Below are 14,367 nucleotides of genomic sequence, written 5' to 3' on the forward strand. Positions count from 1 at the left end.
CCCTCTTACCACGCCTGCAGACCGCTGGGCCTGATCTGCAGGTTGGTCGCAGGTCTTCCTACCTTGCGGGCGTGGGCAGCGGCCCCTCTCCTCGCCTCTGGCTCAACGACAAAGCGAGAGAGACTCGGGTATCTGTGACTCACCCTCCCTACCAGGGGACCAACTGTTTCCGTCGCCGCTGGCACCGATGAAGTTTTCTCCTCGGCCGCTCTCCGATGACATCAGATCTCTGCCATGCTGGCATCCCCTGTTCTATGGCTGAATCCCATTTTCTTCTCTTCCAATAGGCGGAGCTGTGCCCTCTGAGCTGAGCTTCTGCCCTCTATGTGCTGACAGAAATCCCTGTACGGTGGCTCCTGGGAGTCTCTCAATCCTGTTAGTCCAGAGCCCTTTCACTTATCCCGCCCCTCCCCCTGTTCCTCCTCCCAGCCAGCCAGCCAGGTCCTGTTCACCAGAGGCGGTTCCCCAAGGATCTGATTACACTTGCAGCCCCACCGCGTGTCCTATATCCCGAACGATGAACACCCTCTCTGTCATTCAATTAAGCCCCAGTGCTGTGGTGGGGTGATCTGGGAACCAACAGTTAAATTTTTCAGGACCCCTTTGGTGGGCACGCCCCCAGAAACTGGCGGCTAAGATCTTGGGTGTCGCCGCTGGTGTTAAGGGGAGGTGGGGATCTGGAGTCCCCTCTGCTTCCCTACAGACACGCCCCCGGTGGTTTCCTGGCTGCTTGTATCTGGAGGGGGTGGGAGTCACACACCTGCTAATGTGGATTCCGCTGGGAAGGAATTCTGTCGGCGGAACTCTGGTGATGTCACCACTCTGCTATGGCAGGCCCCAGGCTCCTTGCCAGAGTGTCCGAAGGGAGGGGTGGGACTGGTCTGTCTCTGGTTGGTTTCAGCTCCCGGTTTGCTATTTCATGAAGGCTTGGCGAGAGACCTCTTCCTAGAGTCCCTACACCGCTCCTGCTGCGCTGCGCCTTGGAGGCTATCCGCCCTGACGCGGGCCGCGTGCAGGCAGCCGACAGTCGCCGAGTCGCGCGGGCAGCGGCTGGCGGGTCTGGACCTCTGCGCTGCGTGGCGGAGATTCACTCGTCTAGCGCAGACTGTCACCTTCAAAAATCCTTCCAATTCCCGGCCGGTCTCTCTTTAGTGGAATTTTGCTAGGAGTTTCTCAGCAGGTCATATCTAAGCGTATCCATGCGTCTCTCTGACCCCTTTGTTGAGGAGGTACTGAAAGCGCTGCCTCCCCTCTCGCCGCCATGTTGGATCCCCCTCAGAGAACTTTTCTATCATCCTCAAAGCCACACCAGGCGGTGGCCAGGCCTTTCCTGATGGTAGGCAAGCTCTAACCAGAGTTGTCAGTTATTTTTCTAAATCATGTGGAACTTTACCAGGCCTCTGTGTGAGAGATAGCCCATGGGGTTTCCTTAGCAAAGGACCATTCTACGCTTGAAAGCCCATTTACTCTTTATTTAAATAAAGTTACCTGTGTCCCCTCAGTGCCCGTGTGAGAGAAGGAAGTTAGCAGAAGGGGTCATGCTGAGGCTGATCCATCTCCCATTCTTCCTAGTAACCAGGACTCTCATTTCCTTCTCTCCATGTCCTGGTGGTATGATGCAGGGGCTGACCTACTGGAAGAGCATCTTGGTGAAATCCGGAACCTGCGCCAGCGGCTGGAAGAGTCCATCTGCATCAATGACCGCCTGCGGGAGCAGCTGGAACACCGGCTCAGTTCCACTGCCCGTGACAGTGGTAGGGAAGGCCCAGCTCTTCCTGTTTCTGGATGTATTTAGGGAACTTTTGAAGAAAAGGCCCTTTGGCAGAGTTTCAGTTTTCAAACCCTTTGGTATACTTTCCTTCAGTAGCTCCCTACAGACCGTCTAGCAAGGGAGATGGCTAAGTGTTTTTATCCTACTTCATGAATGTATCTGAGCTTAGAGAATAACTTTCCTCCAGGCCGAACTAGGTCTAGTACCCAGAGTCTACTTATTTCTCACATCATACTTAATCTCCTTACATGCTGCCTACTGATTCTGTGTGTCCTTGTGATTGGCATGTGCTAAAACCTGATCTATAAGGGCCTTCCCCGACTATTTCTTCTCTCTCCCCGTGCTCTTCCTCTGAGCTGCTGGCACTTAGAGTTTTGGGAGCTTTCTGCTGGGTTGGGACAAAAGATCTATGGGAGATACAGAATGGCAAACTTTTGGAAGTATCTGTAACTCAAATGTCTATTTCCCTGGACAGGATCCACCTCTCACTTCTACAGTCAGAGCCTGGAATCTATGCCTCAGCTCTACAATGAGAACAGAGCCCTCAGGGAAGAAAACCGGAGCCTTCAAGCTCAGCTGAGTCACGTTTCCAGAGGTAGGTGGACAAAAATCACAAACTGGTAACACCCATGTCTCTTTCTTCCCTGGCCACAGCAGTCACCAATTGGAGAAGCAAAGAAAAGAAGGCAGAGATAACAGCTATTAAGCTGTTAATCTACCAATTCAAGATTCTCGTAGCCATTGTCACTCTACAAAGGGCTGCTTCCTAAGAGGTCCCAACCATGGCCCTCCCAAGAAGTCCATCACTTCTGTGAAGTCCACCTACAGAGGTCCAGAGTCATTAACTTTCAAACTGGTTATCAGTTTGAGATTTACTCTACCTCCTCCCATTCACAGCTGGTTTGGACCCTTGAAAGGAAGAAGTGTGTGTGTGTGTGTGTGTGTGTATTTCCTGTCACATTTCTCCACACTGAACTGCAGCAGTGTGTCCCTCATCTGTTCTTCTGTCACCTCACCACATCCCCTCACTATACATTTCATGCTGCTCTCTGATAGGTAGTCCTATACTTCTATGTCAGGAGGTACTAGCAAATGTTCTCCATAACTCTCTCAACTGTATTTGATGGGCATCTATGAGTAAGTGTCATTTCTCATGTGACCTGGGAGGCACCTGATTTAGAGTTAATTGACCCAATCAAATCAATGTATAACCATCACAAATTCTTTTTGTTTACAGATATTTATTAAATATCTACAAAAAGGCTAAGAATAGTTTCTGAGAGGAATAAATCCAGAATGAAGGAATGCTTGAGGAAGCCAAAGGCTTCAAGAGATAATTCCTTAATTAGTCACTCTGAAGCATACTTCAGAGGAAAGGTTCCTGCTTGGGGAAGATAACAAAAGTTAATAGTTAAGAGAGAAGGAAGAGTGACTAAACTATCATTGCATATTTGGAAAGAATAGAACAGACCTTACTGGTGAGAAGAGAGTAGAGATTTAAATGAGTACTGTTTGCTAGGCCCAGGCAAGTTCCACTTCAGAGGACTGATTAAACATCCAGCCTTATTCTCAGGGTTCCTATCAATCATATTTGAAAATTTGTGATCAGAGAGAGATGCTGCTAGCCCTGCCAAAAACAAATGTCCCAATTTTCAAAATGATGAAAAAATATATTCTAAAAACCATGGTCAAGAAATCTTGATGTTGATCTTTGGCAAATTTGAGATATATTGTTGAACAAACAATAAGTGGTAAGCTTTAGATACCAGAATGTCTTCTTTCAGAGTGAGGGAGGCCATACTAAATGAGAGAATCAGGCACTGCAAAAATGGAGGTATACCGGACTTTAGCATGTATGGGTACAGTAAGCCAAACTCTGTCCCTATGCCTTACCTTGGTTTTGATTGGTGCACTTGGGATCATCTCCCTCCTGAGCTTTGACCCCACACCTGTTGTTCTGCCCACCAGGGCACTCACAGGAAACAGAATGCCTGAGGGACGCTCTGTTCTCCTCTCGATCCCGCCTTCAAGAGCTGGAAAAGGAGCTGGAGCAGCAAAAGATGGAGCGGCAGCAGCTTCTAGAAGACCTGCAGGAGAAGCAACAGGAGATCTTGCATTTCAGGGAGGAACGTCTGTCCCTCCAGGAAAATGACTCCAGGTAAGGGGAAGGGGGCCCCATTTTCAGATTTATAAGGTATATTGGCAAGACAGTAGTGTCCTCTTTGGGAAGCCTGGTTTTCCATCTGCTATTCCTGCTTCCTGGGTGAATTTGAGCAGAGGAGGGCCTCTCTAGGGATACCTTTTGCACTCCAAAGTGGAGTTACATAAGACTTGCATGTACCAGAGACTGGAGAAAGACCATTCCCATGCTGTCAATTAGATACAGGACATTACTTTCACCTTTACCTGGAAGCTGCCTCAGCAGCACAAGTTTGAGTGATGTTTATCCAAAGCACAAGCTCCACAACTACCTGTCAGCATGAAGAGCACTGGGGGTCCAGTGAAGACACTATGCTGGTGTGTCTGTCCTGGTCCTAGCTTAGGTAACTAATGCTGCTTCACACCAAGTTACTTTACCTGTCCCAGGCTCTGCTTCTACATCTGTAAAGTAAAGGAGATGGTCTTCCTGATCCCTGAGGGGATGTCTAGAGCTAAAACTCTAGGAAGCAAAGGTTGGCTCATAGTGTATTGCACAAGTATGGCTGAGCAGCCCTGCCAGCTCAGTGGGCCCTTGCTTCTCCCTGGCAGACTGCAACACAAGCTGGCCCTCCTGCAGCAGCAGTGTGAAGAGAAACAGCAGCTCTTCCAGTCCCTGCAGTCAGAGCTACAGATCTATGAGGCACTTTATGGAAATTCTAAAAAAGGACTAAAAGGTATGTTTTCCTTCTCCCTCTCCTCTTAAAGCCCAAGCACGAGACATTAGTGGCATGGGCAAGATTCAGTCTGGGTGCTCTTACAATAGGCCACAAGAATCAAACTTCACCTACTTAGGTAGTTAGAAACAAATTAATCAATGTGAGATTATACCATGTTTTTAATGCAAAGAACTATTCTGGTGCTATCATCATTTGTGAAGGTCTTAAATATTATAAATAATATATAATGACAGCCCATGCAGCCATTCTACTTTACCTTAATCCTGACCCCCCAACTCACTATGGGAAAATTAAGAGATATAAAACAAAAGTTATTGTGTCCATCTGCAACTAAAAAAAATTTTTAAAAGTATACATATATATGTATATAATTGGCTTTTAAAAATACCTTCGAAACCTTAAAATTTCAAGCCTGATTTTAAATATTAGCATTTTTATTGAGGACTTTTGCCACCTGCTGAAATAATAATCTAGTTTTTGAGAATTTTGGTATATTTCCCTATTTGTCTTCTTTAGATGAAGAAGGCACATTTGAATTTTCTTAAAACTGGATTTAGTTTCCTAGTTTACTAAAAAGGGAAAATGAACTAAAACTTGAAGCACAGGGGTCTTACCAGGCTGAGAGAATAGCAAATGTACAAAGCCAATGTGAATGTTGGGTCAGAGGAGAGATCAGCCTGTCTATAGCTTGATTGGAGGAGTAAGAAATCAGATTAATGGAATGAGAGACACCAGTGCATAGAAAACCCATAATTCAGCATAGAGGTTTATATACAATGGAAATAACTATGCTTTTTTCTTTTTCAATGAAAGAAAGTATGTAATGAAAACAGAATTTTAAGATGTTAAGTCTGGTGGGACATTTTAGAGACATTAGAATCTAAAAAACCTCTTGGATGGCCAAATAATTTGGGGAGCTTTAAAAAGTGAGAGCTTAATATAAGGTGCTTGGGAAGATAAAGAAGGATACATGAAAAAAAAACACATGACACATGTTTCATAAAAAAATACCGACAATAAGCAAAACTTAGTGGGAATTTGGATCTAGGGAGAGAAAGGGAGGAGTGTGATAGAAACTTTGGATTAGTTTCTGAAGCCACTTGATCCTAAACCACTTCCCCTTTCATTCCATTCCTCCAGTTCATGGGTCTTTTAGGATTTATTACAAAGCTGTTGCCACTACAACTCCAAAATTCCTTATTTTTAATTCCAAAATCCAATAAGAATTAAAATTGAATTAAAAGCTTTTTCATATACTCTTTAACTGAATGACAAGAGGACATTTATAGTCTTCAAATAATCACTTGATGGGTAAATAGCTGTGGGCCAGATGCAATTTGGTGCAAGTAATTCAAGGCACCCTCTTGCATGGTATATGCACCCTCTTGCCTTGCTAGAAATCAAAACCAATTCCGTCTTTTAAAATATATTTGGCTTTGGGCTTGGGTTGTGGCTTAGTGGTAGAGTGCTTGCCTAGCATGCGTTAAGCACAGGTTTCAATCCCCAGCACCATATAAAAATAAACAAATAAAGTTATTGTGTCCATCTGCAACTAAAAAATTTTTTAAAAAGTATACATATATATGTATATATTTGGCTTTAAGGTAAAATATTTCTGAGATCTTTTCATTATAGTATGTACAAATATGTGTGGTAAGTAGAAATGAAAACCATAGAGAAGCTGAAAAATTCACTTTGTTAGGACCCCTGTCTAAAGTACTTGACTCCCATTTTTACATGTTACCAAAAGTCCTGGTGCATTCCTCCTCTCCCTCTTTGATTTCTGAGGGCAGAGGTGATCAAATCTTCTCCCTCAGCCCCTACCCTTCTCTAGTTGAGTGCTGACCTCCTGCCTTGGAGGATCCTGTTCTCCAGCCTGCAGAACTAAGGTTAATATGGAGGTGAGATAACAGATTTGTTATTGTCTGCCAAACAAATGCCTTTAAGTACATGGGGATAATTTTGAACCTCGGAAAATTCCAAACTGAAAATGTGTCACCTTGGTGTGTCCCAGGGGCTACACAGGAATGATTAACATCTCTACCACAGATTTGCTGCCCAAGTCCAAGACTACAGTAAGGTCCTTGGCAGAAAAGAATGTCACAGAACAGTATTCTCACAAGTGCTTGTAAATACATGGGCCAATGCAACCAAACCCCTCTTCTCTCTTCTTTTAGCTTTCAGCCTGGATGGCTGTCACCAAGTTCCTTTGAACAGTGACTTGAACCACCTGGTGGCAGAGATACGAGCTCTGAGAGGGCAACTAGAACAGAGCATTCAGGTGAACAATTGTCTGCGGCTACAGCTGGAGCAGCAGTTAGATGGTGGTACTGGCAAAGGCAGCCTCAGCCCCTCCACTGTGAGCCAGAACTTCCCAACCAACCCTGACCCTGGAAATAAGCAGTCACTCTTTCAAGGTAGGAAGGACAAAGAATCAAGAAGCCCTTAGCCAGTGGGGCGATACCAATATGTGTGCAGTGGAAGGGGTACTCTTGCTTCTCTTAGGTTCCTTAGGGTCAAGTTCTCAAATTGGAGAGGCTTTAATATGGTGTCCTGAGAGCATGGGATTTAGAGTCAGACCTGTCTCCAGATTCTGCGTTTACCATTATAGGTGGTTTGCTTTGGGCAATGTGTTTAAACAATGAAGTGTTGAAGCCTTGGTTTCCTCAACTTGCAGATGGTAATAATATAAAATATATACCATGTATGGTTATTTGGAGCATTGAATTAAATCATTTTCAAGTGTCTGGCACAATAAGAATTGCTCAATAATTATCAGCTATATATGTTAACATCTATTCCTTGTATTTGTGTAGTCCCTTACAATTTACCAAGCATTTTCAAATATTTAATTTCCTCTGAAGTACATGAGAAAACTGGGCATTGAGATATTAATGGACAAGCTAGGGTTTATAGAACTTAGGGACAAAATCAGGTTAGAACCAGATATTTTGATTCCCAATCTGTATCTTTTTTCACCTTGCCAGACTCTATCTCAGTATCACAGACCTTGCCACACTCTCTAGAGTGGCCCTTTCCTTCATCTGGGGGAACTCGGCATGTGGCAAGATACTCCTATCCCTAAGAAAACCAGGGCTATGGGAAAGTACTAGGTGGCAAGCGTGATAATTCCAGGTGACAGACATCCACTTCTGCCCCATCCTCTTGCCTGCATGTAAATACACATGTTCATCAGATCTGTATTACTCTCTTCAATATCTAGTCTCAGTTTTGCTTTCCTCACTTTAATTGAAAGTTAACAGATCTCTCATACCTAAGCTCTTCACACATCATTCAACTTCTGCATCTTCTTCTGTTTTTACTTTTGATGTATCATTTAACCCACTTTCTCCACTCACCTGCATGGCCATATCGCCAATTTTATTCTAATCAAGAATCACTGATGCTCAGGTTTCCATAAGGCTGAGCTTTCAAACTCTCCTGTCTGATGTTACTGAGTCAAGTTAATCCTTATTTTTTCCTTTTTTGCTGAATACTCATTTATGAAACTATGACCTCAATTGTCAAATGAAAGGGACAATTACATGGACTTGTTGTGGCCATCAAGTAAGAAATATCTATGGACTGCTAAGTACCGTACTCAGTTGGCATCAACTTCTCAGCATTTATTGAATGTCTGTTTCACCCTTATGGGGCTGTCATGATGGACATGGTCTTGAGTCATGGGAAAGTACTGGGTGGCAGGCATGTTCATTCTAGGTGACAGACATCCACTTCTGCCCCATCCTCTTGCCTCTAACCAAGTTTCCCCTCTTAGAGTTTTTCCTTGTACCAGCTGAGATGCAGCCCCATGGTTTAGTCCCTTCTTCCTCCCAGTCCCCAGAGACCTGAGCTGGAAACCTCACTCTGACCCACATTTCCCCTAGCAGTACCTTCCTGTCTTTTTTTTTTTTTTTTGATATTTCACATTTTTTATCAACTTTATTTTTTCTTTTTGCAGTACTAGGGAATCAAACCCAGGGTCTTAGGGCTGGGGATATAGCTCAGTTGGTAGAGTGCTTGCCTTGCATGCACAAGGCCCTGGGGTTGATCCCCAGCACCAAAAAAAGAAAAAAAAAAAAAAAAACCCAAGGAGGCTGTAGATGTAGATCAGTGTTAGAGCACTTGCCTCACAAGTGTGAGGCACTGGGTTCAATTCTCAGTACTGCATAAAAATAAACAAATAAAAAATATTTAAAAAAACAACAAACCCAGGGCCTTGTGCATAATATGCAAGCAGTCCATCACTGAGTTGTACCACTACCTTTGATTAACATTTTAACATATGTATGCATACATCTATGCATTATACAAAATAGCACATACAAAATTCTACTCAGGATTGGGTTTATAAAATGATATCTAACAATGGGCTGGGGGTATGGCTCAGTGGCAGAGTGTTTGCCTAGCATGTGTGAGGCACTGGGTTCAATTCTCAGCACCACATATAAATAAGTAAAATAAATATTTTTTTAAAAATTATATCTAACAAGTTTTTAAATGGAAAGTTACACTTTTTTTCCTGAATAATGGAAACATACCAAGCGAACTGATTGTTGGCTTTTGCTTTACATTGTGGCATATGGATGCTAATGTTGTGAAAGGGGAGTCCTGTCAACTTAGACTTGGGTGGTAAAGACTAGGCTGTTCATGATTTGGGGTGCAGAATGTTCCAGGGGTTCTGAAAATTTTGATTGTCTTTACTCCCTAGATTCAGTTACTTCCCCTCCAGTTCGTGATGTTGGCATGAATTCTCCTTCTCTGGTCCTTCCCAGCTCTTCTTCCTCTTCTCCTGGCTCAGACACTGCCATTGTCACCAGGAAAAATGGTAAATATGGCAACTAAGTGGCTCAGACACCATGACGGAAAATTATTAATGCAAATAACTGTTAGTTCTCTGTAAGTACAATATCTGAATTTAGAAAATTTTCTCTGCATGCCAGAAAACCTTCAGTCCTATTCATTGAATCTTCTGTGGCTGCCTTTCTTTTCATTCTTCTTCTTCCCACAGTTGTCCTGTTGTTCTGTTTGCATCATTGCCCTGTAATCCCTCCGTTCATATATGTGCTGTGTCCTGCTGATTTACTTGTCTGTGCCTTTTCTTTTTTTTTTATTGTTGGTTGTTCAAAACATTACATAGTTCTTGATACATCATCTTTCACACTTTGCTTCAAGTGGGTTATGAACTCCCATTTTTAGCCCATATACAGATTGCAGAATCACATCAATTACACATCTATGGATTTACATATTGCCATACTAGTGACTGTCGTGTTCTGCTACCTTTCCTATCCTCTACTATCCCCCCTCCCCTCCCCTCCCCTCTTCTCTCTCTACCCCCTCTACTGACCTTCATTTCTCCCCCTTGTATTATTTTTCCCTTTCCCCTCATTTCCTCTTGTATGTTCTTTTGTATAACCCTGAGGGTCTCCTTCCATTTCCATGCAATTTCCCTTTTCTCTCCCTTTCCCTCCCACCTCTCATCTCTGTTTAATGTTAATCTTCTTCTCATGCTCTTCGTCCCTACTCTGTTCTTAGTTACTCTCCTATTTGGCATTTGTTTTTTAGGGATTGGCTAGCTTCACTTAGCATAATTTGCTCTAGTGCCATCCATTTCCCTGCAAATTCTATGATTTTGTCATTTTTTAATGCAGAGTAATACTCCATTGTGTATAAATGCCACATTTTTTTAATCCATTCGTCTATTGAAGGGCATCTGGGTTGGTTCCACAGTCTTGCTATTGTGAATTGAGCTGCTATGAACATCGATGTAGCAGTGTCCCTGTAGCATGCTCTTTTTAGGTCTTTAGGGAATAGACCAAGAAGGGGAATAGCTGGGTCAAATGGTGGCTCCATTCCCAGCTTTCCAAGAAATCTCCATATTGCTTTCCAAATTGGCTGCACAAATTTGCAGTCCCACCAGCAATGTACAAGTGTACCCTTTTCCCCACATCCTCGCCAGCACTTGTTGTTGTTTGACTTCATAATGGCTGCCAATCTTACTGGAGTGAGATGGTATCTTAGGGTGGTTTTGATTTGCATTTCTCTGACTGCTAGAGATGGTGAGCATTTTTTCATGTACTTGTTGATTGATTGTATGTCCTCCTCTGAGAAGTGTCTGTTCAGGTCCTTGGCCCATTTGTTGATTGGGTTGTTTGTTATCTTATTGTCTAATTTTTTGAGTTCTTTGTATACTCTGGATATTAGGGCTCTATCTGAAGTGTGAGGAGTAAAGATTTGTTCCCAGGATGTAGGCTCTCTATTTACCTCTCTTATTGTTTCTTTAGCTGAGAAAAAACTTTTTAGTTTGAGTAAGTCCCATTTGTTGATTCTAGTTATTAACTTTTGTGCTATGGGTGTCCTATTGAGGAATTTGGAGCCCGACCCCACAGTATGTAGATCGTAGCCAACTTTTTCTTCTATCAGACGACGTGTATCTGATTTGATATCAAGCTCCTTGATCCATTTTGGGTTAACTATTGTGCATGGCGAGAGAAAGGGATTCAGTTTCATTTTGTTGCATATGGATTTCCAGTTTTCCCAGCACCATTTGTTGAAGATGCTATCCTTCCTCCATTGCATGCTTTTAGCCCCTTTATCAAATATAAGATAGTTGTAATTTTGTGGATTGGTTTCTGTGTCCTCTATTCTGTACCATTGGTCCACCCGCCTGTTTTGGTACCAGTACCATGCTGTTTTTGTTACTATTGCTCTGTAGTATAGTTTGAAGTCTGGTATCGCTATACCGCCTGATTCACACTTCCTGCTTAGCATTTTTTTTTTTTTGCTATTCTGGGTCTTTTATTTTTCCATATGAATTTCATGATTGCTTTCTCTATTTCTACAAGAAATGCCGTTGGGATTTTGATTGGGATTGCATTAAACCTATAGAGAACTTTTGGTAATATCGCCATTTTGATGATGTTAGTTCTGCCTATCCATGAACAGGGTATATTTTTCCATCTTCTAAGATCTTCTTCTATTTCTCTCTTTAGGGTTCTGTAGTTTTCATTGTATAAGTCTTTCACCTCTTTTGTTAGGTTGATTCCCAAGTATTTTATTTTTTTTGAAGATATTGTGAATGGAGTGGTTGTCCTCATTTCCATTTCAGAGGATTTGTCACTGATATACAGGAATGCCTTTGATTTATGCGTGTTGATTTTATATCCTGCCACTTTGCTGAATTCATTTATTAGCTCTAATAGTTTCTTTGTAGAGCCTTTTGGGTCTGCTAGATATAGAATCATATCATCTGCAAATAGTGATAATTTAAGTTCTTCTTTTCCTATTTTTATGCCTTTAATTTCTTTCGTCTGTCTAATTGCTTTGGCCAGCATTTCGAGAACTATGTTGAACAGAAGTGGTGAAAGAGGGCATCCCTGTCTTATTCCAGATTTTAGAGGGAATGCCTTCAGTTTTTCTCCATTCAGAATTATGCTAGCCTGAGGCTTAGCATAGATTGCTTTTACAATATTGAGGTATGTTCCTGTTATCCCTAGTTTTTCTAGTGTTTTGAACATAAAGGGATGCTGTACCTTGTCGAATGCTTTTTCCGCATCTATCGAGATGATCATATGGTTCTTATTTTTAAGTCTATTGATGTGGTGAATAACATTTATTAATTTCCGTATATTGAACCAGCCTTGCATCCCAGGGATGAATCCTACTTGATCATGGTGCACAATTTTTTTGATATGTTTTTGTATCCGATTCGCCAGAATTTTATTGAGGATTTTTGCATCTAGGTTCATTAGAGATATTGGTCTGAAGTTTTCTTTCTTTGAAGTGTCTTTGTCTGGTTTAGGTATCAGGGTGATATTGGCCTCGTAGAATGAATTTGGAAGTTCTCCCTCTTTTTCTATTTCCTGAAGTAGCTTGAAAAGTATTGGTATTAGTTCCTCTTTAAAGGTTTTGTAAAATTCTGCTGTATACCCATCCGGTCCTGGGCTTTTCTTAGTTGGTAGTCTTTTGATGGTTTCTTCTATTTCCTCGATTGATATTGGTCTGTTTAGGTTGTCTATATCCTCCTGACTCAATCTGGGCAGATCATATGACTTAAGAAATTTATCTATGCCTTCACTATCTTCTAATTTATTGGAGTATAAGGATTCAAAATAATTTTTGATTATCTTCTTTATTTCTGAAGTGTCTGTTGTGATATTGCCTTTTTCATCCCGTATGCTAGTAATTTGAGTTCTCTCTCTTCTTCTCTTCACTAGCATGGCTAAGGGTCTGTCGATTTTGTTTATTTTTTCAAAGAACCAACTTTTAGTTTTGTCAATTTTTTCAATTGTTTCTTTTGTTTCTGTTTCATTAATTTCAGCTCTGATTTTAATTATTTCTTGCCTTCTACTTCTTTTGCTGTTGTTTTGCTCTTCTTTTTCTAGGATTTTGAGATGAAGTATGAGATCATTTATTTGTTGGTTTTTTCTTTTTTTAAGGAATGAACTCCAAGCAATGAATTTTCCTCTTAGAACTGCTTTCAATGTGTCCCATAGATTCCGATATGTTGTGTCTGTGTTTTCATTAATCTCTAAGAATTTTTTAATTTCCTCCTTGATGTCTTCTATAACCCATTGATCATTCAGTAACCTATTGTTCATTCTCCAAGTGATGTATGCTTTTTCCTTCCTTCTTTTATCGTTGATTTTCAGTTTCATTCCATTATGATCAGATAGGATGCATGGTATTATCTCTACTCCTTTATATTGTCTAAGAGTTGCCCTGTGACATAATATATGATCTATTTTTGAGAAGGATCCATGTGCTGCTGAGAAAAAAGTGTAACTGCTTGATGTTGGGTGGTATATTCTATATATGTCAATTAAGTCTAGGTTATTAATTGTGTTATTGAGTTCTATAGTTTCCTTATTCAACTTTTGTTTGGAAGATCTGTCCAGTGGCAAGAGAGGTGTGTTGAAGTCTCCCATGATTATTGTATGGTGGTCTATTAGACTCTTGAACTTGAGAAGGGTTTGTTTGATGAACATAGCTGCACCATTGTTTGGGGCATATATATTTATGATTCTTATGTCTTGTTGGTGTATGGTTCCCTTAAGCAGTATGTAGTGTCCCTCTTTATCCCTTTTGATTAACTTTGGCTTGAAATCTATTTTATTTGATATGAGTATGGACACTCCTGCTTGTTTCCGAAGTCCATATGAGTGATATGATTTTTCCCAACCTTTCACCTTCAGCCTATGTATGTCTTTTCCTATCAAATGCGTCTCCTGTAGGCAGCATATTGTTGGGTCTTGTTTTGTGATCCATTCTAGTAGCCTGTGTCTCTTAATTGGTGAGTTTAAGCCATTAACATTTAGGGTTATTATTGAGATATGGGTTGTTCTTCCAGCCATATTTGTTTATTTATGTTACTAAACATGGTTTGTTTTCCTCTTTGATTATTCCCCCCACTTACTGTCCTACCTCCCACTGTTGGTTTTCATTGTTATTTTCCATTTCCTCTTCCTGTAATGTTTTGCCGAGGATGTTTTGAAGAGATGGTTTTCTAGCTGCATATTCTTTTAACTTTTGTTTGTCGTGGAAGGTTTTCATTTCATCTTCCATCCTGAAGCTTAATTTCGCTGGATACACAATTCTTGGTTGGAACCCATTTTCTTTCAGTGTTTGAAATATGTTATTCCAGGATCTTCTAGCTTTCAGAGTCTGTGTTGAAAGATCAGCTGTTATCCTGATTGGCTTGCCCCTAAATGTAATCTG

The 14,367-nt window shown here is 41.5% G+C and overlaps 1 protein-coding gene across 36 annotated transcripts in view; it reads left to right on the top strand.

Moving 5' to 3' along the window:
• The window catches only part of Pde4dip (myomegalin), a 235,864-nt gene that overhangs the window by 213,004 nt on the left and 8,493 nt on the right, over positions 1 to 14,367 (top strand). For 33 of the 36 annotated variants that reach the window (XM_046467236.2, XM_046467216.2, XM_046467245.2 and 30 more), the window contains 6 exons: positions 1,623 to 1,754; positions 2,247 to 2,366; positions 3,740 to 3,929; positions 4,520 to 4,644; positions 6,825 to 7,064; positions 9,359 to 9,475. In XM_046467236.2, the coding sequence (XP_046323192.1) occupies positions 1,623 to 1,754; positions 2,247 to 2,366; positions 3,740 to 3,929; positions 4,520 to 4,644; positions 6,825 to 7,064; positions 9,359 to 9,475 (924 nt within the window). The remainder of the gene's footprint in view (positions 1 to 1,622; positions 1,755 to 2,246; positions 2,367 to 3,739; positions 3,930 to 4,519; positions 4,645 to 6,824; positions 7,065 to 9,358; positions 9,476 to 14,367) is intronic. The other 3 variants (XM_046467228.2, XM_046467242.2, XM_046467222.2) reach the window with 1 other exon arrangement.

This window comes from Marmota monax, unplaced genomic scaffold (assembly GCF_021218885.2).
Source record: "Marmota monax isolate L192 unplaced genomic scaffold, Marmota_monax_Labrador192_F-V1.1 WCK01_AAM20220418_F8-fsc00181, whole genome shotgun sequence".
NCBI lineage: Eukaryota > Metazoa > Chordata > Mammalia > Rodentia > Sciuridae > Marmota > Marmota monax.